Below are 23,468 nucleotides of genomic sequence, written 5' to 3'. Positions count from 1 at the left end.
TATGATTCAAATAAAAGCTCCATTCTTTTCACACTAACATTTCTTAAGAGAACAGTGCTGAACTGGATCTCAACATCACAAATATAAAGGTAAGACTGCTGAGCAACTAGGAATCCCAAGACCCTGCTAAATGAGCAAAGAAGCACCTTTTTAATATGGCGATTCTCTTTATTTAGCAGGGGGAGAGCCTATCCATCTGCAGCACAGTATCTCTCCAGTGACCGTTGCTGGTGTCTATCTTATGTTTCTTATTTCTCTATGTAAACCGCTTTGGAAACTTTTGTTGAAGAGCAGTATATAAATATTTGTTGTTTTATGTGCAATAAGTAGAAGCTAATTAAGAATTGTAGTAAAAACCTCACTTAAGTTAAATGGGTTAATGGACGTGGGTGAAGAGAAGAAAGGATCATAATTCCCATAGCATCTGGTGTGCGGTGGGGGTGAGAAGGAGGAAAAAAATTCTTACAGCTCCCAGGAGGGTATAGGTCCTAACCGCTGTATCTTCTGGCAATAGCCACTGCTGATTGCTAGGGATGTGCACGGAACTGCAGTGGGGCGGTTTGAAGGTGGCCGGTGTCTCCCTTTAAGAGCAGGGGGCAGGGTGCACTGGAAGTTGCCGGCACAGGCATGTGCACGGTGCACACAGACGCATTGCGACTTCCGGTCATATCTGGAAGACGAGGGCAACGGGCTGGCAGGCAGGCACACCGCCACCCTGATGGGCTTTTTAAAAAACTGACACTGGTGGAAGAAAAGCGGTGGGAGGGATAAGTGAACCCTTTCCCCGCTCTTAAAGGGAGACCCCAGCTGCCTCCGAACCGGTTCCGTGCACATCCCTACTAATTGTTCAACATATGTTGCATCTTCCTTGTAGATCTCTCACTTCCTTCTCAGAAAGCCTGACTCATCGTGTGCGAGCCAAAGTATAGGCAGTGAGTACCAATCAGCAATATATAGCATATGAGGCAATTGCTGATTATATGTATACTAGCCAACCCCGCACAGAGCATCTCCGCGGGGGTTTGGGGCTGGCTGTTTCCCCCTTCTTCCTCCTGTTCCGGTCTCTCCTCTCTTCCCCTTCCCTCCGGCCCTCGCACTCCAGCCCTCCTCCCCTCCCATTCCTCCCCACACACAGAGCCACAGCGGGCGGCCAAGGGCCCCACCACTGCTGCTTTTTGCTCCCTCCTGCCCACCACCGCCCCTCTCTCAACCCACCCGCCACCGCCCCTCTCTCCCCCCGCCCTCAGCCAATCAGGTGCCTCCCTCGCCGGCACGCATTGCCTTGCCACATTTCCACACTGGCTGGCTAAGAGAAATAATTATAAAGAAGATCCTGACCTTCTTCCAAGGAATTCAAAAGAGCATACAGGAGGGTCACCTCATGTTAACCTCACAAAATGGAACAGGTTAGGTTGGGAGATATACATTGAGCAACCCAGGTCTCTGCAGTCCAAGGCCAACCACACTATCCACTCCACTGGCTCTAACTGGCAATGCTGACTTCATGCTTTAAAAATAATTTTTTAAAAATGGGTAGAAATAGTTAAGGCTGCTTTCCTGGAAGCACATTTAGGATGGAGACGTAAAGCTCTTAAGTAAACCCAATTAGAGAGGGTAAGATCGCTCCAACAATCCTAGTTGCTCTCCGGCCACTAGAGTTCAAATACCTGAAACAAATGGAACATAAGCCTAAAGTCCGTGTAGAGACCACTTATTGTTTAAAAATAAGCTTTTGTGGGCTGCAGCCTATTTCATGTTGTATGATGCATGACGTAGGTTTACCAAACATCCAAGTGTTTGTTTTCAACAACCAAGTGCTTAGAGAAAGTATCTCCCTGCCACACCCAAGAAAATGTGTCAGCTAGAAGATTAGAAAGTACCAGATTCTCAAAAGGCATAGTCGGTGCAATGTTTAAAAAGCCAAAAATAAATTCCAGAAACTTTCTTGCAAAGACTTTTACCATTAAGATGGTTTTATTTCACAGAAACACTAAATTTTAGTGCTTTTTGTAACATTATTTCAATATACATCCTACAAATATATTCAAATAAATACAAGAATTTTGTTAGTAACAAAAATACAGCCATCTCATCTATATAGATATAGATGATATAGATATTTATGATATAGTGGTTTTATTTATAATAAGATATTCTGAGCTAGAAAAATATACTGGAGGTCTCTCAAAGCAGTTCACAATAGTTAGCAACTACTTCTGTGCATCATCAGCTGTAACAGACTAGGTAAGTGGATCACCCTATTTGGTTCCAAGGCACCAACAGGGCACGTTTTCCCGGCCTAACAGTCTAAGCAGCCGTTTGCGGCACTATGGGTGATCCAACAAGGTATGCCTTAGGAACTCTTGCTATGTCACGCGAGGATCCTGGGCGGCACTGCTTGCATTGTGTGTTACAATCACTTCAGATAGCAAGTCCTGAGTGCAAATCAAGCATACAAAAAAAATTGCATGTTTTATGACTTCATGAAAGAAATGTCCGAACTGTGCCTTTGATTGTCCCTCTACATATAGGGCATTTCCGAAGGGAAGGGGCACATTCTTTACACACCACTAAATGGCCGCATGGGATGAAGACAATGGATACTTCCTTGTCCATGCAAACTTTGCATGTTCTCTCTTCTTGTAATCGCCTCAGCTGTTCTTCCATGGGTAGGCCTGCAAAAGAAGAATCCAATTATTATATCACATCTTCCTGAACTGTGGTATTTAAAAAATGCAATCACCACCTTCATGTTGCCCCTGCAATCCCTCTTAGCTGTATTTTCCTGAATTCACCAATACAGACATATTCCAACACTGAACCCACTCCAAGATTCCCCAGTGAACATCCCAAAGATAGAACTGTATTTTTAGAACTTAATTTCAAAAACTGTTCCCTCTGTGTAAGCCGCCCTGAGCCATTTTTGGAAGGGCAGTATAGAAATTGAATAAATAATAAAAAAGAAAACAAGTTTAAAGGCTGCTTCACATGTTGCAAGCAGCAGCAAAACATGTGCACTTATTTCTTTACTTCTTGATGGTATTTTTACAATATTTGAAATGGGTCAGCAGCATTCCTTCCTCCTGGGAGAAGCCCAGATTCACATGGAAATCACCCATCTCTGGAGAATGGGGGAGCTCATGTTTCTTGCTCCCCTAGATTATGAGAAAGTGACTATCCAAATGCATGCCACGTTCACTTCCTATCCAGTACACTTTTTAATAACAGCTGAAGCACACCAAGTATATATTTCAGAAACTGGAGCTTCAAAATTGGATCGAATGAACTGCAGAGCAGATGGAAATGGGAAAAAGTTTCATACTTCCCAATACAGCACTGCTATACGGGAAATATCTAAAACTTTCAGATACCAGTTTTTAATTTAAACCATCTTTATTAATCCAAATGCTGCTCCGGTTTACATTAAGGAATTATTTACCTGAAACATCTTCGGTTGGAATGTAAGTCATATTCTTCTCCACTAAAAATAAATTTTAAAAACCATCTGTTAGCCAGGGAGATCAACTATGTGACTAAAAGTCTAGAAACACCAGTACTCCAATAGTTCTGTTCTCAAAAAAAGGTAAGACTTTCTGCTGCAGTAATCTGTCCCCTGCTAAATGAACAAAAGAGGCACCTTTTAAAAGTGGTGATTCTCTTTATTTAACAGGAGGAAAGCAACTGGCCCAATCCATCCCCAGCAGAGCATTCCCCAGTGGCTGCTGCTGGTGTCTATATTGTGTTTCTTTTTTAGATTGTGAGCCATTTGGGGTCATGGAGTAATTTATTTATTTATATCTATGTAAACTGCTTTGGGACTTTTGTTGAAAAGTGGTATATAAATATTCATCATCATCATGCTAATTAGCAGTTTTTCCTCTAGGACAACCAACACGTATCGCATGAAGAAAATGTATTGCTTGACCAGGGCGATAGACGTTTTTAACTGATGTTTGGAGGTTGTACTGGGTTGGATGAAGACAAGCAAGCCTTCATCTAACCTAATCCAGATAAGACATGACACTATCACTGACTGAGATTTGGTTGGTGGGGCTAGAGAAAAGGTCATTTCAGTTGTGGGCCTTCAGCCTTGGAACACCCTCCCAGAAGAGCTTCACTGTGCTTCTCCCTCTCTCTGGGTTTTTAACACACTAATCTTTTTAGAGAGAGTTTTAAATGTTTTGTTTTTAACTTTCTAGCTTTCAACTCTTAAATTTGGCTTTACCTGGTCCTATTTTAGTTATTTTAAAAAAATATTTATTCTGTTTTACTAATTTTGTGAGCCACTCTGAGAAGTACTGCACTGGAGGGGCAGGGTATACATGTTTTAAACAAAACACTGCAGAGCTCACTGGTATGTTTCTCTCATCAATAAAAGTTAGCTCCATAAAAAGCCATTACTGTTGTGAATCACAACAGACCAGAGCTGCCATCCCTCCAAAAAAAAAAAAAAAAAAGTGATTTAAATGTTACCCAGCACATTTTTCTAGTAGACTCACCAAACAAGTCTTTGTATAACACAGGATCACATTCCTGTAAACAGTTTCTGAATATGTTTGCAGCTGCATTTCCTTTCACCAAGACGGTATCAATCAGTTCTCTTGCTTGCAGAGACGTCTGGGTTTTTTGCTTAATAACATGGTGTTCAAGGTCAGTTATTACTCTGGAAGCTAACAAACTTTCCAGGATAGGAAGCACACATGTTAAGCGCTGAAATAGTGCCATTCGGTTCTTTCGGATTAAGGAGAGATCTAATACATAAAATAGAAACAAGATTAGATTACAGGTCTCTGACTCATTTAAAGTGTTAGTTGTACAATTTTCAGATCTTGCAGCTACAGGAAAAAATTCCACTGCCTTCCCTACCCAGAAAAAGGCCCATGGAAACTAAAAACTGAAATAAGCAGTATTACTTCCTTACCAAACCTAAACTTATTTTATGCTTCAAGACTGAACTGTGTTATGTACAAATCAGCACGTTCGGCATATTTATTAAATTTAAGAGTATAAATGTCTTTGTTTCATTAAAATGATAATTACAAGTATAACCACTGTTAGAAATTGAGCTACAAGATGAGGCATTCTAAGATAGCTTATTTTCAGCCAGCTGAAAGGTCAATTGAAAATAGAAGACATCAGTTGAAGAGCAAACAGCAGACAATTCTAAAAATATATATCTAAAAAAGCAGATGATTCTACTGTCTGCAGCAACCAAGAGAAACCACCTATAACACTGTCCACAGCAACCAACAGAAACTGTATTTATTGAAGTGTCTCATGTGCTAGATTTACTATTCTTCTGTACTTGGAAACCACAGAAGTAGGAGCCGGTCCGGTAGGATCCTCTGAAAGCGGGGGAATTAGGGGCGCAGGTGCTGCTGGTGCCTCCCCCGATAGACACTCAAGGTGCAAAGGTTCAGTCGCCGGTAAGTTGCCCACCGGGCACCAGCCGCCCTCTTCCATTTTTGAGAGCTTTTTACAGAGCTCTTTACTTTTGGCGCCATTTCCAGACGCTTTGGGCTTAGAGCAGTGGCACACCGCTTGAATCAAAAGGCACTCGCTAAGGCGCTTGTGTCCCTCCGCTCGGACAAGGGACTCCCTGCGCTTCTTTTTCTTTTTAGTTGCCTGTTCCCCTAAATGTTTAGATTTCTTTAAGGCTTTTGCAGGAGCCTGCCCTGAAGTCGAAGCCTCCGTCGCCTGTACCACCGGCGCGGCAGAAATCGGGGCAAAATTAGAAACGGTCACATTGGGAGTAACTGCCAGGGCGGAGTGTTTTCCCCGCGGGTTGCCCAGGTGCTGTGGCAACTGCGAAGCCTCCGACACTGATCCCTGCAAAAGCTCCTCAGCGTGAGCAATGTCCATGAGGACGATGGCAAAATGCAACAAACAGAAAAATATAAAGCTATCTTGTATGTATGGCCAATTAATTCCAATGCGAAATCAAAAAGATATTTTGGACACAAAATAATTTTGGAGCCGAATTGAGCGCAGACTCTCCTCCCACCCTCGCACAAACTACGGAGGTGGAAAGAAAAAGACAAGTTGCCAAGAAAGGTAAAAGTAGAACGAACAACAATACAACGAACCAGAAGGTAGACAAAAGCGGAGCTCTTTCTAAAGTAGTCTAGTCCCGAGCGAGACAGAATTGGAACTGGGGAGGTAGCTACGCCTACAAAGAGTCACATGGTCCAGTTCTGTCTCGAGCATGCGCACTTCATAACCCTTCCTGAGGATCTCCTACCACCGGGGAAAATGAGACCTCATAGAGGTAGGAACAGACTAGAGTCACACAGTGATCGCAGTTCAGTGGGGGCAGAGAGGGCAGGGGAAATACCTGCAACACAGCTAATGTCTCCACCATTGGCATTCAGGATCCTACAAGCAGCCCAGGAGGATCCTGCAGGGAGGTCACCCCAGCCTTGCTGGTCAGCTGCCCTCCATGGATTCTGGTGGCTATCAGAGTGCACTGCATGGCATTCGACTGTTGTGCTGACCACTCAAATGGCTGCCATACCTGCATGGAGGCAAGCTGAGCAGAGGGTCAAGTCGGCCTACCTGAAAATGGTGGGTGCCACCAGCAGTGATGTCTGCCATTGTTTACAGGTATTTTCCCCTGCCCTGCCCGCACCCCCCGAAACCACCGTCACCAGTGGAAGGCTTGCAAAATAAAATGCAAGCCATTTTACTAGTATGCCTATAAAACTGTAGAGGAAAAGCACCCTGGGCTACATGATGCACATGCTCCCATTGATACTACAGACGTGTCAGGGCTGCTGCACTGCACAACTTCAAAGAGGCAGCCCCAATGGTGTAGTGACTGGGCTGCTGTGCAATTACTTTAAAGCACTTCAGACATATCGGTGTGTACCAAACTGAACTACAGATGTTTGGGCAGGAAGACCTGGAGCAACCAGTCACATCTGGCAATAGTTTTTCTCTACTCGAGGCTTTACTTCAATAACTCCCTATTGTGAGGATGGACTCACAATCACATCTCACCTCCACAGGGGTGAAGGGCCTATTGTCATGGTCTGCCTGAAAAGGTTATTGGATGCAATAGGATTCCAAGAAGCTTTGGAAGGATTTAGTGGTGCTCCTGAAGATGGGAGGATTTCTGCTGGTGCTCCTGTTGATGCCCTGGTGGAGGACTGAAACAAACTCACCAGGACAGTAGAGACATGACTGGTCCGAATTGTCCTCTCTGAGCCGCTGAAAAATTAGCTCCTTTGAATATGGAAGAATTATGGGAGCTGAAGCAGCAAAAAGATTCAACTCAAATTCAACTGATTACAACACAGAGAGAATGTGAAGATCTCAAATTCTCAGGCAATTTGTGCAGCAAAGAAGCTATTCTTTTCTGCCCATATTGTATCCTCAAACTCCAGTCTAGCAGAGTTGTTCAGGGCTGTGAGAGGGCTAGTACATGCCCCTCCTCCCTTGAATCAGAATTTGGAGCCACTGTGATGGTTTTAATGAGTTTTTTGTGGATAAAATCTCTTGTATTCGGGCCAACTTTGATTCGGACCCTACAGTTATTGCAGAGTCTAATGTGGAGGTGCCCAGCAACTCCTCTTATGTGGTCAGGCTGGATCAGTTTCATTTTGTGACTCCTGATGATGTAGATAGGCTGCTTAGAATGTTGCAGCCTACCACCTGTTCTCTTGACCATTATCCAACATGGCTTATACTATCTGGCAGGGGTGGTTGTTGTAGAAGTACAGGTAGATATTATAAATGCTTCTCTAAGCGAAAGCAGGATGCCTTCTTGTTTTAAGGAGGCAATCATTAGATCTCTTCTGAAGAAGCCTGCATTGGATTCCTCAGAGTTAGCAACTATAGGCATGTCTCCAACCTTCCCTGGTTGGGCAAGGTAATTGAAAGAGTGGTGGCCTCCCAGCTCCAGGCAGTCTCGGAGGAAACTGATTATCTAGACTAATTTCAAACTGATTTTTGGGCAGGCTATGGGGTGGTAAGAGGCTGCTTTGGATAATCTCCAATGGGGAACTGACAAAGCGAGTGTGACTATTGGACCTTTTTGATCTCTCGGTGGCTCAATACAATTGACCATAGAATCCTGCGAGCGCGCAGGGCATCCTGGAGAGACCCCCTGAGCCAGGAGATTGCTTTTTAGCCTCCCAATCAGGGGTCTACTCGTGAGTTGCCGTGGTGCAGCGCTGCGCCGCAGCAACACATGATCTTAGAGCCCGGGTTAGCGGAGCGCTCACTCCACTAACCTGGGCTAAGGGGAGGGTTATTTAAGCGGGTGACCCGCTTGAGAGCAACCGGGCTCACCTGCGAGCCCAGTGGTTCTCACGGTCGCCAGAAAGCAGGCTAGGCTCCCTTAGCCTGCTTTTTGGCAAATATGAGAATCACCTCAGAGAGTGCAAATGTTCCTATTCAGCCCAGCACAGCATCCCTCTCAGTGACTGTTGCTTGTGTCTTCCTTGTGCTTTTAAGACTATAAGCAGCTTGGAGACAGGGAACCATCTTTTTTCCTATGCAAACTATTTTGAATTTTTTTTTAAAAAAAAGTAGCAAAAAAGTTGCAAAATTTGTTGAAAATATACTACTACTAAGATTTCTGTAGAAGGGAAATGGAATGTCTTCTCCTTGGAAACACTCCTCGCCAACAACAAAACTCACAGAAGTGCCAGGACAGTGTAGGAAAGCTGGTGGTTGTTGTTTTTAAGCCACCACCTCTCTCTCCAAACATTTCTGTAGCTCCAAAGCTGGCAACACATCTTTTAGAAAATAGCTGAAACACAGCAAACCAAATGTTTTGACCAGTGTTAACATGTTTTTGTGAGTTCCTTGTTCTCAGTAAAAATTATGAAGTCAGTATGAAGAAGAACAAGCCAGGTTGTATTACAAATGCTCTTACGTACCAGATGTTGATTCCTCCAACTGTACCTCCTTCTCATCTTCCCTCTTTTCATCTTCTGCATTAACAAGATCAGACACAAGATCACTTATAGTCTTATAGTTCTCTCCTGTTGTTAAGATTTTACTCTGAACAGTCTGTTTGATTAGTCTTCTGCTGAATCCCATCTCCAAGGCAGCTTCAACCACTGGAGTCTTCATCATGATTGCATCTTCTGAAGCATGTTCACCAGGTTCAAAATGAACAACTGCTCAAAGAAAAGAAAAAAGGAAGAATGTTACGTTAATGAAATATTCAATCCATATAGATTTTGAAGAAAATACCATTAGTGCATCCAACTGCATGTAAGAAAATAAAGTGTATCTCACAGTGATGAATGCTACATAATTAGGTTTGATATGCCGATTTTAAATGTGGTTACATGGAGCTTCTAAGGTATGGCAATTAGGAAAGGACTGGCTTCCTACGCTAGGAGGAAACATTTAGGGTTAACAATACAGTGCTGAAAATCATAAATGATATTGCTTAGCAACAACAGCTTCAAGATCTAAAGCAAACTGTCAAGATGACATTTCCAGCCATCTCCATCTCTTGGGCAGTTCTCAACTTTTTTCACCACCAGGGGGCCCTGTATGATTTAAATGAAGTTGGACTTAGGTGCTAGAAATCAAGTTGTGTCCAGATACAATATAAACCAAAACATGCAGGGCAATGAGAACAGAACAAATATAAATCCCCCTCATTTTGAGACAAGTACCAACCAAAAAGAATGAAAACATTTTGTCAATGCTTGCTGAACGTACATTTAAAATGCTTGGTCTTTGAAAAAATGATGAAGTAACATGCTAACTTGATAAAAACAGATTGGGAATACTAAATGTTTCACAGCATTTAACAAATAGAAGCTTAATATTCAAGTGCTATGCGTCCAAAGCAAAATCACATATGCTGTCAGAAGACTTACCTGATGGATCAGCATTTTCATCCACTGGTATATCTGAAGAGGACAGAAGCTACAAAAAAAGAAAAAAGAAAGTAAGTTTTTCTTTCCTAAGTTTAAGTATTAATATTTAGGCAAACACAGAGACTGCCGAACAGCATAAACCTCCATCCAAGACAACTGGATGAACTCTACCCCAAATGCCAGACCAATGAGACATTTTGCTGATAGAATAATTTAAATAAATAGGTAAAGGTAAAGTGTGCTGTCAAGTCAATTTCGACTCCTGGCGCCCACAGAGCCCTGTGGTTTTCTTTGGTATAATACAGGAGGGGTTTACCATTGCCTCCTCCCACACAATATGAGATTATTCCTTTCAGCATCTTCCTATATCTCTACTGCCCGATATAGTACCGGCAGGGATTCAAAGCGGTAACCTGCTTGTTAGTCAGGCATTTCCCTGCTGTGCCACTTAAGGTGTACAGCAACCCTAAATACTGCCTGCTAAAGCAAGAAGAGTTGCCCCAAGACAAGTAAAAGTTTGAGAAGGCAAGAGATTTTGCAATGCCTGCTACTGGCAAAAGAGAAAAGCAGCTGCCAATAGCAAAGGTGGCGGGGGTGGGTGGGCACAAAGACAGCCTCCACATGACACAATCATTTGCTGGGAGCAGAATGAAAGCACACCCCACAATCTGACAGTTACTCTTGTGCAATTTCTTTAAGCAATTTTTATTGTTAGTTGCTTTAAGCATGGCAACAGAAAAGCAGCTTCTATATGTATTCAATAAAATTTAACTGCACAACTCTTTTTAAAAAATACAAGTATTCAGAAGTCTCATAAGACATTCTTAGCAGCACTTTTGCTGTCACTCCTGTGAATCTGGAAGTTAAACAAGAAAAACGTTTCTTGTAAATAAAGATGCTCATGGGGATGTTCTGCAACATAATCCCTTGACCAGTGGTAACGGGCAGCATTAACTAAGAGACGACACAGATAACATATCAAGCAGCTTGCTCAGCTAGCCATTTAGTCATTAGACTTAAGACTTGGGCAATCCTCAGTCACCTTGTGATACTGCATACTGCTTCCACTGTGACATACTAAGTATCAGATGCTCCCTGAATGATCACGATGTCCTCTGGCCTTTTAATTACAACATTACACAGTTCAGCCACATCTCTATTTATAGCAACTCTCAGCATGCCTGACACACAGTAAAGTGAAAATGGGTGGGGGGAGGGAGAAAATTAAAGATTCTCTCGAGAACTGGTGGGCCACTGTGTGAAACAGGATACTGGACTAGATGGGCCTTGGGCCTGATCTAGCAGGGCTGTTCTTAAGTTCTTAACTTAGTTTTTTAATATCTATATAAAGTTACATGAAGAAAGCAGAAGGAAATTCTATACTCCTGAGCACTGACATTAAGAACAAAGTAGTAACGGAGTGGAGCAGCAGGGAAGTAACCTGCCTAGGGAGCAGGAGGTTGCCGGTTCAAATCCCCACTGGTGTGTTCCCCAGAATATGGGAAATTCCTATATCGGGCAGCAACGATATAGGAAGGTGTTGAAAGGCATCATCTCATACTGCACGGGAGATGACAATGGTAAACCCCTCCTGTATTCTACCAAAGAAAACCACAGGGCTCTGTGGTTGCCTGGAGTTGACACTGACGCGACGACACAACCAACCAACCAAGAACAAGAGTACCTGTTCGAGAAGATGGGGGAACCTTGCTTGAACTTGATGAACAAACTCTTGCCCTTTCACATGGATCAGATATTCACACCTAAAAGAAAAGAAAAGAAAGAAAGAAAATCTGTTTCAGTTCTAGTATACAAGAGAAATGTACATCACCTCAAATGCCTACATAAAGAAAGGAGACTCAAAATACTATGTCAATCTTCATCTGCCAACTAATTTCACACAGAGAAATTAAAGCAACAACACAAACATAGGAATTACTCATCCATAACATTGGAGATATGCTAAATGTAGTCATTCAAATCTATCTAGAACAGGAAGCAGTCTGTAAAAACTGAACATCAAGAGCCCCTATTTTATTCTTTCTTTAAAATATACTTGAGTTGCATATATGCAGTTAATGTAATAAATATGCAAGACCACACATTTATCTAGCTATTCATTAATTGGAGGACTTGCTTAAAATCTACAATGTCTTGCAAACACTAAACATGACATAACCAAAGAGTTTAGAAGCATGGCTGCTCAACTTTGGCCCTACAGCGGATGTTGGCCTAAAACTCCCATAATCCCTGACTATTGGCCACTGTGGCTGGGCATTATGGGAGTTATAGTCCAAAAACACCTGGGGGGCCTAAGTTAAGCAGGCCTGGAACTTTAGAGCAACAGCATACAATTTGGACAGAACTACTTCTGGAATGCAAGGAAACACGAATGCAAGTTAAACATCCACTGGTATTTTTCATCTTTTTAAAAGGTTATATGAATAACAGGTTTCCAAAAATTTTGAGCTTATGCTGCCACCACATCAATAAAACCAGTTACAACTCCCAAACACAATTTTTAAAATATTTTTTCAGGTATTATATGCCACTGAGGAGTCACCTTAATGCAGTTTTCTTTGAATGTTAAACTGTTTATTGAGAGCCTTTTTAAAAAATAAGATCAAAACTAATATATTGTTTGATGGAGGTCTCCTTCCCACTTCTTCATATAAACTTTAAAGTCATTCCTTTCCACATCTAAAAATAGGCAATAGGTTTTGAAGCAGCATTTAATTTTCTGTTCACTACCAATCCTTCACATGCGGAATGAGTTTTTACCAAGTTATCTTATCTAGATTACTGTTGCAGAAGCTTCCTTATCTGAAACTACTGAAAAAGAGGATGCACAGAAATCATATTTAACTCTTGGAAGGAAGTTAAAGTATTTTGTTTAATCTCTGAATTAATTGTATGTGCCGACTACATCTTCGACAGATTACATTTGAATATGGATTTTATATATTATATAAATTAAGAAACAATGCTAACTCCTGTAAAGCCTATGTACCAAGTCAAGAAACATGTTTCTGTCTGAGCCACATGCAGCTGAACTCTCTAGAGGTTCACCATTTTACCTCCCCAATTACTTTGCACTTCCAAGCCATTTAATAGTACTCAGAAGGTAAATGTGATGCAGACTAGGGATGTGCATGAAGAGAGGTTCATGCACAGGTTTGGTGCCCAGAGGTGCTGCTGGGGGAGTGGGAGTGGCACCTTTAAAAGGTAGTACAGTAGGACCTTATCTGCTCCCCACCGCTCCATGCAGCTTCCTGCTACAACAGCAAACCTGTGCACAAACTTTGCTTCGTGCACATCCCTAGTGCAGACCACAAAGAATAAGCAATCTTTTATTCATACACAGGCTCCCAGGATCTTTAGCCCACTTCACAGGTTAGAATTATCAGAAGCACAGATTTCCTCTCAGGCTGAAAAGGGAAGCCACACACAAACTAAGTAGACCTGGAGCAAATCATGGTCCAAGGCAGGCCTTAAACATTTTTCTTTGGTTCTAAGAACCAGTTCAATGGATACTTCTCAAAATTACTGGACTTGGGAGGGTAAACAGCTTCTTTTTACCCCCTTTACAAGTACCCTTAGAACAAACAAGGACAAACAAAAAACTCTGTATCAAATCTACTGCTGAATATCCTGGACTAGGCACAATTAAATTTCTCACCATCTTGGCTCTCTGGCACCTGGGATTTGTCAAGCCCTGGTCCAAGGTTAGACGTTGGACTAGATCTTGGGTTCGGCATCAGCACATAGGTGGCCTTGGCCAAGTATCTCAGCCTCCACTTCTCTTTTTTAAAATGACATACATAACCTCTCAAAAGACACCAGAACTTTGTACACTTAAAAATGCCAGTTAAACAAAAGTACTGCTTCACAGAAGAAGCCATTAATGCTGCAATCTTTAGAACATTTACTTTGGATTGGTTTCCATTAGTTACAAAAGCACAATTCTGGAATAACTGGCCAGGGTTGTAACTAGTTCTATATGCCTAAAGGGGCTTTGGGTCATTTCCTAACCTGCCCCCATTCATCATACCAAGTCACTTTTGAATCAGTCTCTGTGAATAAGTTAACTAGCCACACTGAAGACTTACCATGCCAACACAGAAGGAATTATGTTTAAACAGAAAGCTTTGAAGAAGAGAACATAGATCTCATTAAGAATGTCTTGGAGATCAAGAGCAGTTTTGTCTTTTAATTACAATGGCAACATTTGGATAATCTGTGTGCTAATAAGTATTTCAAAGTGTACCTTGGAAACCACTTAGCATGCTCCACCCATGGGTCATCCCCAGATTCCCAACATCTGAGTCCACCATCACAGCAGAAACATTTGACATCATCATTGCGACCTTTAGGGGGGGGAAGTTAAAAAGGATTTTAAGAGACAGACATTTGGAAAAGACAAGTGCAAAGCTTGAGTTTGAATCATCAGAAAAAATAAGCTTTCTTACCTACATAATAGAAGCCAGCATCTGCAATCTGCTGTGGTTGAACAGGAATGGTGATTGGCCAGTTTCTGAAAGTGTTGACACGTGCCACATGTGTTTGCATGCTCAGATTAGAGACTGTGAAACTGGGCTGGTCTCGGGTCTGTTCCACAAAAGGGCAGTTTGGAAAGTGCCTCCGGTGTTCAGACATAGCATTATCCTTTGGCTCCCAGTTACTCAGCTGACCACCACAGGCAAAACAAGCCACCTTGTCTGCAGGGCCTATATAATAAAAACCAGCTTTTGCTAAAGCAGATGGTGCCAGAAATGGCAGAGGCCATGCCTGGAAAGTGTGCAGCCTGACTTCTTCAGAACTCATTGCACAATTGAAAGCTTTAGGTCTCAAATGTGACAGATCTTCCACTGCCCTGGACGTCACTGGATCCTGGGAAAAGCTTGAAAACCTTCCGCTGAAATAGCCAACTTGATCCAAACTTGGTGCTTTCGGTGTGGAATTGGAAGACGACAGTCCAGAGGTAGTTAGAGGTGCAAAGGCAGAATGAAATGATGGGCCAAGATTGCTCACCAGAGTCAGACTCTGAAGAAAGCTGCAACTAGGATAGAGCTGTCTATGCTTGTCCAGAGCATCATCACCTTTTTTCCAGTTATCCAACATCAAGCCACAATTATAACATTTCACTTTGTCCTTCACACCAGTGTAATAGAAGCCGGCACGTGCAAGGCTTCTTTCTGATACTGGTACATCCAGAGGGAAAGTCGAGAAAGTGGACATCCTGTAGAGTTCACATGACAAGTCATACTTCAGTTCACTCACATCACCATTCTTCAGTTTAGACAGGAAAGAGCTGCTTCCCACTATGTTCATAATGAAACAGGATGGGAGTAAGGGACGAGTCTGAAGCCTGGGAGGTAGTTTCATGCAAGTCTGATTAACTTCCAGGCCATAATAAAATAAGAACCTGAAAGTGAAACATTACATGCAGGTGGTTTTTTTAAAAAATCCAAGTTACAGAATCTCATCATTTAGTACAGTACTTTGAATTCTTTTGATCAAATAGAAATGTACTGTCTTTTCAAAATCCATTCTCTCAAACTGTTACAACACTTCCTTTTTCATCATTAGCCCCTTAGTCACCACTCAAGGAAAGCAAGTCTTTGTCAGTGTCAATGAAGAAACTAATGCATTCATGGCACAAATCCCACTGGCTTACACGGTGTGCAGTGCAATGCAATGTAGGCAGTTCGGAACTGCCTGCATTATACTATGCAGCTTGTAAACCACTTAAATCAATGGATGTCCAAGTAACAGTTTAGGATCAGGATTCAAGATTGGTTTCCCTAATAATACGGAGAACAGGATTAAAACTATAACCCTTACAGGGCAGAAAAGTGTAAGACTTTATTAGAGATGCCATCAAAGAAACTTTAAAGAAAAATGTAGTATTTATACATATGTAAAACTTCTTTGTACATATGCTGAAAAGCCTTTTTAAAAAATCAAGTAGGGATGAGGTTTCTCTTCAAGATATGCAAAACCATTTGCATTCAAGATGTCAGTGTTTTTGCCTTGCACCAAAGACAGCAATAAAGCTGTGTGAATGTCAAGGCAAGAATGATATCTGTCAACCACTACAAACCTGCTCTGGACATCAACAAGCTTTGAACAGTCCTGAATGAGTATTCTTTTACATTTTCAGGGAAGTCTTATGGAATCATTTTAACCAGGTTGCTTAACTATTAGATTGCTATTGCATTTAATAGAATGTTGCTGCTTTGTAGGGGGAAATGCCAAACTTTTATATTCATTAACTAAACCTATATGACCAGCCATAGTATTCAAGTACTTCTAAGAAGTACTAAGACTTCTTAGAGAAAAATAATTTATTTGGAACTATCTCCCAGGCTTCAGACTCTAGTCCCTTTCAAGGGGCTTAGGCAGCCATATTGCAATATGAGGTCCACAAAGAGAAACTGTAAATATCAGTTGCGATAAGCACAATGCTTTTGGGTTATCAAGACCTGCATAAAGAGAGAGAGATGAATAAGCTTCTTAAAGAACATCATAAGTAAGTACACTGTGTACATTTTTAGAATTTGTAAGCACACAGGTTTATATGCTACAGTTAAAGGGTAATGCAGTTTTGAGCTTCATGCTACACAGCTATATTTATGGTAGAGTGTAAGGGTTTTGTCTATGGCACCAGTTTTGAGGGGATAGCACTAAGATGAAAGATTGAGTCCCCAAAATATCCATTATGTTCACTGAAAACATCAAGAAATCAGTGAACATTACTGTACTAAAGTTCTGCCTGAGCAGTTCATATTAACTTCACAGTTCTGAAGAGAATAAAGTCAGCCTGTTAAAATGGGAGAAGAGGCAAATGTGAACTAGCAGGAGGGGTCAAGCTAACTCCACATATGGCCAAGTAATTCCTGTGCAGACCAGTCTGTCCTGGTGCTTCATTCAATGTATCTAATGCCTAGACATAGAACTAAGAGTCAAATACTGAAGGAGAGCTCCTCCACACAACTGCCTCTGCCCTAGAATGCAGAATGGATGAATGTGTAAAAGCTTCCCCAAGGAACTTTGTGCATATAAGAAGCTTACAAGTTTTCAACTTCCAGAGGTAAATTTTGATGTGCAAGCAAGGCAGCCTCCAAATGCATGTTGAGACTAGTCCCAAGGAGGGCAGCGACCCCCAGTGATACACAGAACAGGATATTCAGCCAAAGAGATATTCACTGACTTTAGCTACTGTGGTATGGCTATGTGGTACAGGCTAAACTGATTGGTCATGCCATGAAAAAATATTTGGAAACCAGCATGGCAACATGATTACAAAGCATATTGTAGCCTATTTGAATGAACCTAATTTCCAGGTCAAACACTTCCAAAAATTCAATTTAGTTACTCAGTGTGCAAGAGGATTTTTTCAGTTCTTATAAAAGCTTAAGGGTTGCTTAATGTGCAACTTTTTTTTACACCAATATAATTTCCATCTAGGAAACTGCATGTACTCCCAGATGTACATTGCCCCATAATAAGCACGCTTATTCATATTGCAGCTTTAAAAAAATAAATAAATCTAAAGTTCCTATACTTAAAACAGAAAGTCACACTCTCTCAGAAGTCTGAAAATAGCACCCCTGAAATACTGGAAGACAGAAATGCAGTTAGTAAATAGGTTCAATGATTGAGAGGAAGACGGATCTCAGCTGATGAGCTAAGTCAGTTAACAGCCCTAAATTAAGCACATCTCTGCAACCGCCTGTATGAGTGAGCTAAAGCTTATTTTAAATGCCTAACGTAGGCAGATGTGCACAGGAATAGCTAGTTTAGATTTGCTCACTCCCACACATTCCATGACCATTTCAACACTGTGACACATTCAAACCCTTTCTGTAGCTGACATCACAGAAAATGTGAGCACAAATGTTATCAGATCAGAATTTCATGAATATGTGGCACTTGTGTCTGTGGCAGCTGTTCTGTAGTATGCTATAGTTCAGGAGCACCCTAAGATGAAGGTACTGTTTATGTTCTATGGGGCTGCAACGGTCTAAAGCCCTATCCCATATCCCTCTTGAAAAATCCATTTCCAAAGGGCAGGTCTGCCAAGTTGTTGTAACACTCACAGGATCCTTACAACTAAAAGATTTATTATGGCATAAACTGCTCCTGACCAGAACCCACTTCATCAGTGCATGGAATAGGAACCTTGGCAGTTAAATATATATTGCTAGAATTGGGAGAAACACAGAATACTGCAAGCACAGAGCAAGGGCTCCCAATTTTGAGTCCCCAGATGTTGCTGGACTACAACTCCCATCATCCCCAGCCACAATGGCCAATGGGAGATGTTGTCCAACAACTTCCGAAGACCCAAGGTTGGGAAGCCCTGGAGCAGAGTACAGCGGAGGGGAGGGGAAGGAGAGGGAGAGGGAGAGGGAGAGAGAAAATGTTTTAACAAAGACAGACTAAAGGACCTAGCAATATAAGAAATTATGCAGAACACAAAATGAGATCCAGTCAATAGAGTGGAAGATCCAGTCAAAGTTCGTGTGACCTACTCCAAAGTAGCAATCAGAAGTGTACTCTGACACCTAAAGAGGAACAATTACAATAAAGGAGATCTGGCAAACTTATCACCCTGGCTATGCCATGAGTGTCCCCTGTGCCAGACATTATACTTGGGGCGGGGGGAGGGGGGATGTATCTAGACATTTTGTCTAGTGTATTTCCCAATATGCTTCAAGGGAACATCTGCTCTTCCAAGAACTTCACAGAACACAACAGTGGAAGTTTTGAGGAGCCTTTAACTGGCAAGTGGCATATAAACTTAAAAGCCACAGAAACAAGCTTATTAAGAGCGAAGCAGCCCAGAAAAGCAGAATGATAACAAATACCTATTAGATTTACATTGTGGGGGGTGGGGGTGGGGGAACGTCACCAAGGTTTGCAGACATCAAGGGAACATCCAAAGCAAAGGTATTAAGGGTCTGATATAGAGAATCTACAAGGGCAAGGGGCAGGAGGAATGAATGAGGGATATGCCTGGAATGTAGGTGAGCAAGAGGGGAACAATCAACAGTGACCAGAAGAGAAGCATGGCAATTGGAATGACAGAGTTCACTGTTCCTAGTGCTCTTTGTGAACTTCCCATGAGTACCCAGCTGGCTGAAACAAAATTGCAGATAAAATGGATCCTGGATCTGATCCAATAAGGCAAGTTTTATATTTATCAAGACAACTACAAGGCTCTGTGGTAGCCAGGACTCGACACTGACTCAACAGCACACTTTACCTCAGAGAGCTTCTGGAAATCCACAAGCTATCCAAGAAGGTATTTGCCCATCCCTTATTTGTTCTTAATATCTGCTAATCAAGGATATCCTGCATCTAAATGTGAGGGCTCTATCCAACTTTCAAGCCAATTAATGCTACCTAGTTATTCATTTGGGCATCATCTTCTCTTCCATCTCTAGAGTCAACTGCCCCATCAAAAGCAGCCTCCGTTTTCTCCATGTTCTTTAAAAACATTTCTAATGATTTAATGTTTTTCTGGTTTGTAAATTGACTGCTTGTAATCCACTTCTAAGTATTCTTAAGGCCAAAAGGCTGGGAATCTTTTTATAAACAAATTATGTCTTGAACTCATGACAATCTATTTGAAGTGTTCTGGGAAATCCAGGCATTCTTAGAAAGCTTATCAGTAAAGGCAGACATTTCCCCAAGAGACAGCCCGCCCACCACGACCCATTCTTCCTCTGCGATGTGCAGCTGCAGGAAACCATGAGTATTTTCCTGGACTGTCTTCTCATTCCCATGGAGCAATGGTCAGTCCCAACAGGCATGGACTGTAGGTGTGCACGGAACTGTAGCGGGGAGGCCCGAAGGTGGCAGGGGTCTATCTTTAAGAGCGGTGGAGGATGCACTTACCCCCCTGCCACTTTTCCCCCACCAGCATCCCTGTTTATTAATGCCCATCGGGGTGGCAGCGTACCTCCCTGCCCCCCCCCATTGCCCTCATCTTCCGGATATGACCGGAAGTTGCTGACGCACACCAGCAACTTCTGGTCATATCCGGAAGACAACGGAGTGGCAGGGAGATACACTGCTGCCCCATGGGCTTTGAAAGACATGGACGCTGATGTGGGGGGGGGAGCAGCGGGAGGTGTAAGTGCACCCACCCCCACTCTTAAAGATAGACCCCCTGCCGGTTCAGTGCACATCCCTAATGGATGGTGCCCAACATCAGGTCTTGATCTAGGAGCCAGTCCAAAAATGTAGAAGCCAGACAATCGACACGACAAAATTAACAGAGTTAGTGATGAACATTATAGGGGGAGGATAAATGGGCTCCTCATTATTCCCCATACAAAGACAGAAACAGGGCTGCCTGGAACAAATAAGGAGTCTAATAAATAGCTCTGCCTCTGAATATCCTAGTCTGGGTGTCACGCCTCCCTGGCAGCTGGGATCTGTCAAGCCCTGCCTGACATGAAGCAAGTGGGCTCTCTAGAAGAACATGCTCCAGAACCTCCAGCAATGCTCTGGGGTTCCCATACAAACGCTCACTGGCAGGTGAGGTTCAAACTAGATTTGACAGTCCTGGCTACTTTGGTTTAAATCAGAGTCTCCCCATCACATATAATACACAAGGGTGAAAGGGTCCTATTTCTACAGCAATGAGATACACAAGCAGTGTGTTGAACCTTCCCCCACAAATCACCTACCTTTTTGCAGCCACATCCCCCCACTGTTTTACCTCAGCTCAATTTCAATAGAAGGAAGCCCAGCTATGAGAGAACCATTTGACAGCCAAGGCATGCAGAAGGTTCAGCACTTCTTGCTTGTATGCCTTTTCCCCCTTATATCCCCCACCCCTGCTTTAGATGCACTTAAACTCAGGAATGCCAAACATACATAGCAGCTGCCCCATGTATTTTGTGCCAGAGTCAGTATAGAGAACGATTCCTTAAAAGTAAAAAAAATTTGAAAGCCACTACATCATTTGAGTGTATTCTTCTCCCCTTCAACAGCCCCACTGAATGTGTCCCTTAATACAGCTTTCCTAGCCAACAGGCCATGCCACTCCACTTTTATGTCACTGTGTATAATAAATCAGAGCAGCACAGCTGGGTCTAAAGTACCCTGGAATAGAAATAAGTAATATCACATGCTGGGCTGACTCAATGAAAACTCAAAGCTTCTGAATCATACAGAATTCTCAAGAATATGTAGCCTGAGCAGAATTAAGAGGGGGAAACACTTGCATATGCAGACTAGGGGTACTGGTTTAAGAAACACATTAACCTGGCAACCACATACTCAGACACTAGAGCCACTGTATCTCTCTCAACCTGCACCTAGACAACTGTCTTAATCCAAACAATAAAGGCTGCAGCACAACCACTGTGATCTAAAAGGACTGACATTTCACTTTTCAAATCAGGATTACGCTAACTTTTAAACAACCTTATTACAAAAACAAGGAGACAGCTGAAGTGTGTTAAAGATCTTGAGCATGCACTCTTGAGGCTTTACCCTCAACACTGACTGCTATGTGATTCCAACCATCCAATGTGTCAACAAAAGTTACCTACCTGCTGACACATGCCCATTTTAGCCACATATGACTTGGCTGAAATGGAGAACAAAAAAACCCCAAACACATTTTGACAAATATTCCCCACTTGGTGATAACTCTTAATTTTTAATGCATTTTTAGTTGTATTTTTTATTGTGAACAGCCCAGAGAATAATTTGTTATAGCAAATTATTGCTATCACTATTACTGTGGCAGTTACTGCTGCTTCCTTCCTGCTTAAAAAAAAGAAAAACTCTGCTCCCTTTTGGGAAAGGAAAATCACTTTCTCTTCATGCAGCTTTTGCTATGTTGTTGAAAAGCAGTATATAAATGGTTCATAAAAATTTTAAAATCCTGTGCCCCATGGCTTCCCTCTGCTCCGAAGTGTCTATGATCCTATTGTTTTAAATTGCTAGTCCTAAAAATACTCCTAGCCAAGAGAGAAGACATACGAAAGAGTCCCATCAGCTCTAACAGAAGAGATTAAAAGAAGATCAGGGCTTTTATTTTATTTATTTATTTTTACATTCCAAGGAGCCCAGAGCGATGTACTACATACTGAAGTTTCTCCCCATAACAACCCTGTGAAGTAGGTTAGGCTGAGAGAGAAGTGACTGGCCCAGTGTCACCCAGCTAGTCTCATGGCTGAATGGGAATTTGAACTCGGTTCTCCCTGGTCCTAGTCCAGCACTCTAACCACTACACCACGCTGGCATTTAATTTCTGCATATTTCCATGACTGGTGCAACATAAAAGCCCACTACAAACATCCAACAAGGCAGCCCAACCCTATGCCTGCAGACGCCTATTCCACGACGCTCGACGAGGCTTACTCCCAAACCGACCCAGCCTTTACTGCATACTAACACGGCCACCCATGAGAGTTTATCTGTCACTGCATTGTAAGCTGTACCCGCTGTGGACAGCCAAGACAGAACTCGAACAAAACCAGAGTCCGTCCATCCTACGGAGGGAGAACGGGGCCTAGCTCTTCTCCCCCCCTTTCCCTTAAGGCTGGCTTTCCACCCAAGCCGAAACCCCAGCCAGCCAGCCCGCCCGCCCGCCCTCCTCAGAGCAGCACAGGGCTCCCCCCGCTGCAACTTCCAGGGGCGTCGGGCTGCAGCTGCCGTCGCAACAGGGAAGGCAGCAGCGAGTAGCCGTCTGTCTTGTGGCACCTGCTAAGCCCGGGCGATCAATGACGCCTTCGTTAGCCCGCCAAGTGCCACGAGACCCTCGTCGCTGCCGCATGAAGAGCTGGCGGGGCGGGGGGGGAGGGGAGGGCACTGCTTCCTTACAACCCCCTCCCCAATTCGGCGGCAATCGCAGCCCTGGGCGTTGTTAGCCTGGGCTGGGCGGGGGGGGGGGGAGATGGATGCTTCGTCGGTCCCCGTCACCTCACCCCACCCCACCCCATCACCCTCGCCACACCAGGCCCCCCTCCCCAACTTACCAACGCCTCAGAGTTGCGCGCGGAGACCTAGGCGAGCTTTCTTCCTCGCCCTCTTTTATCCCGACAGTTTGGGGGCGGGGGGCGTGAGAGCGGGGAGGGGGGAAACCCGAGCCCGTTTCGCGGGTGGGCGCTCTGAGGCCCCGCCTCCCCCTGGGCTACGAGAACGGGAATTCCTCTTTCTCCACACACACAAAGGCCTCCTCCCCTTCCCCACAGCCGACAGCACAGTCCCCACAACAGGAGAAAAGAAGCTTTTTTTCCCCCTTAGCAGGCCCCCAAGCCGCCGCTACCCTCGTCTAGGTGGCCAGATTTGGCTTTTAAAAAGCCAACCCATTTGACCCACGAGTTTACCTCTTAGGTTCTGGCAGCTCCGCGGCCTCGGTCGTCGTTGTGGTGCGCATGCGTGGTTGGACCGCTGGGGGCTGAGCTGAGGAGGTTTGGTCACCGTGATCTGCTTCCTCCCCCACACCCCGCCTTTTTTCTTTCTTTCTTTCTTTCTCCAGACTGCAGAGGCGACGTCTGCGTAAAGCGGAAGGACGGCTCCACATAGCAGAAGTGGCCCGGGCGGCGACACGGCTCTCCCCTCTCACGCGACTCCTTTTGGCCTGAGGGGGTT

At 43.3% G+C, this 23,468-nt stretch overlaps 1 protein-coding gene across 4 annotated transcripts; it reads right to left on the bottom strand.

Annotated features, from left to right (window-relative positions):
• Positions 1-1,952: 1,952 nt before the first annotated feature.
• On the bottom strand, positions 1,953-23,347 carry BIRC2 (baculoviral IAP repeat containing 2). 4 transcript variants are annotated; one of them, XM_053307966.1, is made up of 9 exons: positions 23,204-23,347; positions 14,315-16,330; positions 14,113-14,212; positions 11,530-11,608; positions 9,846-9,894; positions 8,886-9,128; positions 4,500-4,751; positions 3,440-3,481; positions 1,953-2,675 (listed from the first exon to the last, which is right to left on the bottom strand). In XM_053307966.1, the coding sequence occupies exons 2-9, from the start codon at positions 15,228-15,230 to the stop codon at positions 2,482-2,484; spliced, it is 1,875 nt and encodes a 624-aa protein (XP_053163941.1). In that variant the 5' UTR covers positions 15,231-16,330; positions 23,204-23,347; the 3' UTR covers positions 1,953-2,481. The 4 variants fall into 4 exon arrangements, with proteins under 4 accessions (XP_053163941.1, XP_053163939.1, XP_053163942.1 ...); XM_053307964.1 differs by having other exon boundaries at positions 14,315-15,270; positions 23,204-23,336; XM_053307967.1 differs by lacking the exon at positions 23,204-23,347 and adding an exon at positions 22,853-22,994 and having other exon boundaries at positions 14,315-15,270.
• Positions 23,348-23,468: the final 121 nt, after the last annotated feature.

The sequence above is a fragment of the Hemicordylus capensis genome, chromosome 3 (genome assembly GCF_027244095.1).
Source record: "Hemicordylus capensis ecotype Gifberg chromosome 3, rHemCap1.1.pri, whole genome shotgun sequence".
In the NCBI taxonomy this organism is placed as follows: domain Eukaryota; kingdom Metazoa; phylum Chordata; class Lepidosauria; order Squamata; family Cordylidae; genus Hemicordylus; species Hemicordylus capensis.
This window is presented reverse-complemented; position numbering and strand designations above follow the sequence as displayed.

Bases quoted from the DNA above. Each gene is read 5' to 3' on its own strand.
- BIRC2 (XM_053307964.1), bottom strand. From the start codon at position 23,253: ATGCGCACCACAACGACGACCGAGGCCGCGGAGCTGCCAGAACCTAAG. The intron at 15,271-23,203 runs GTAAACTCGTGG...TTTCACTTTCAG, and splicing joins GAGCTGCCAGAACCTAAGAG to GTTCTTATTTTATTATGGCC. The intron at 9,129-9,845 runs GTAAGTCTTCTG...TTCTTTGAGCAG, and splicing joins TGAAAATGCTGATCCATCAG to TTGTTCATTTTGAACCTGGT.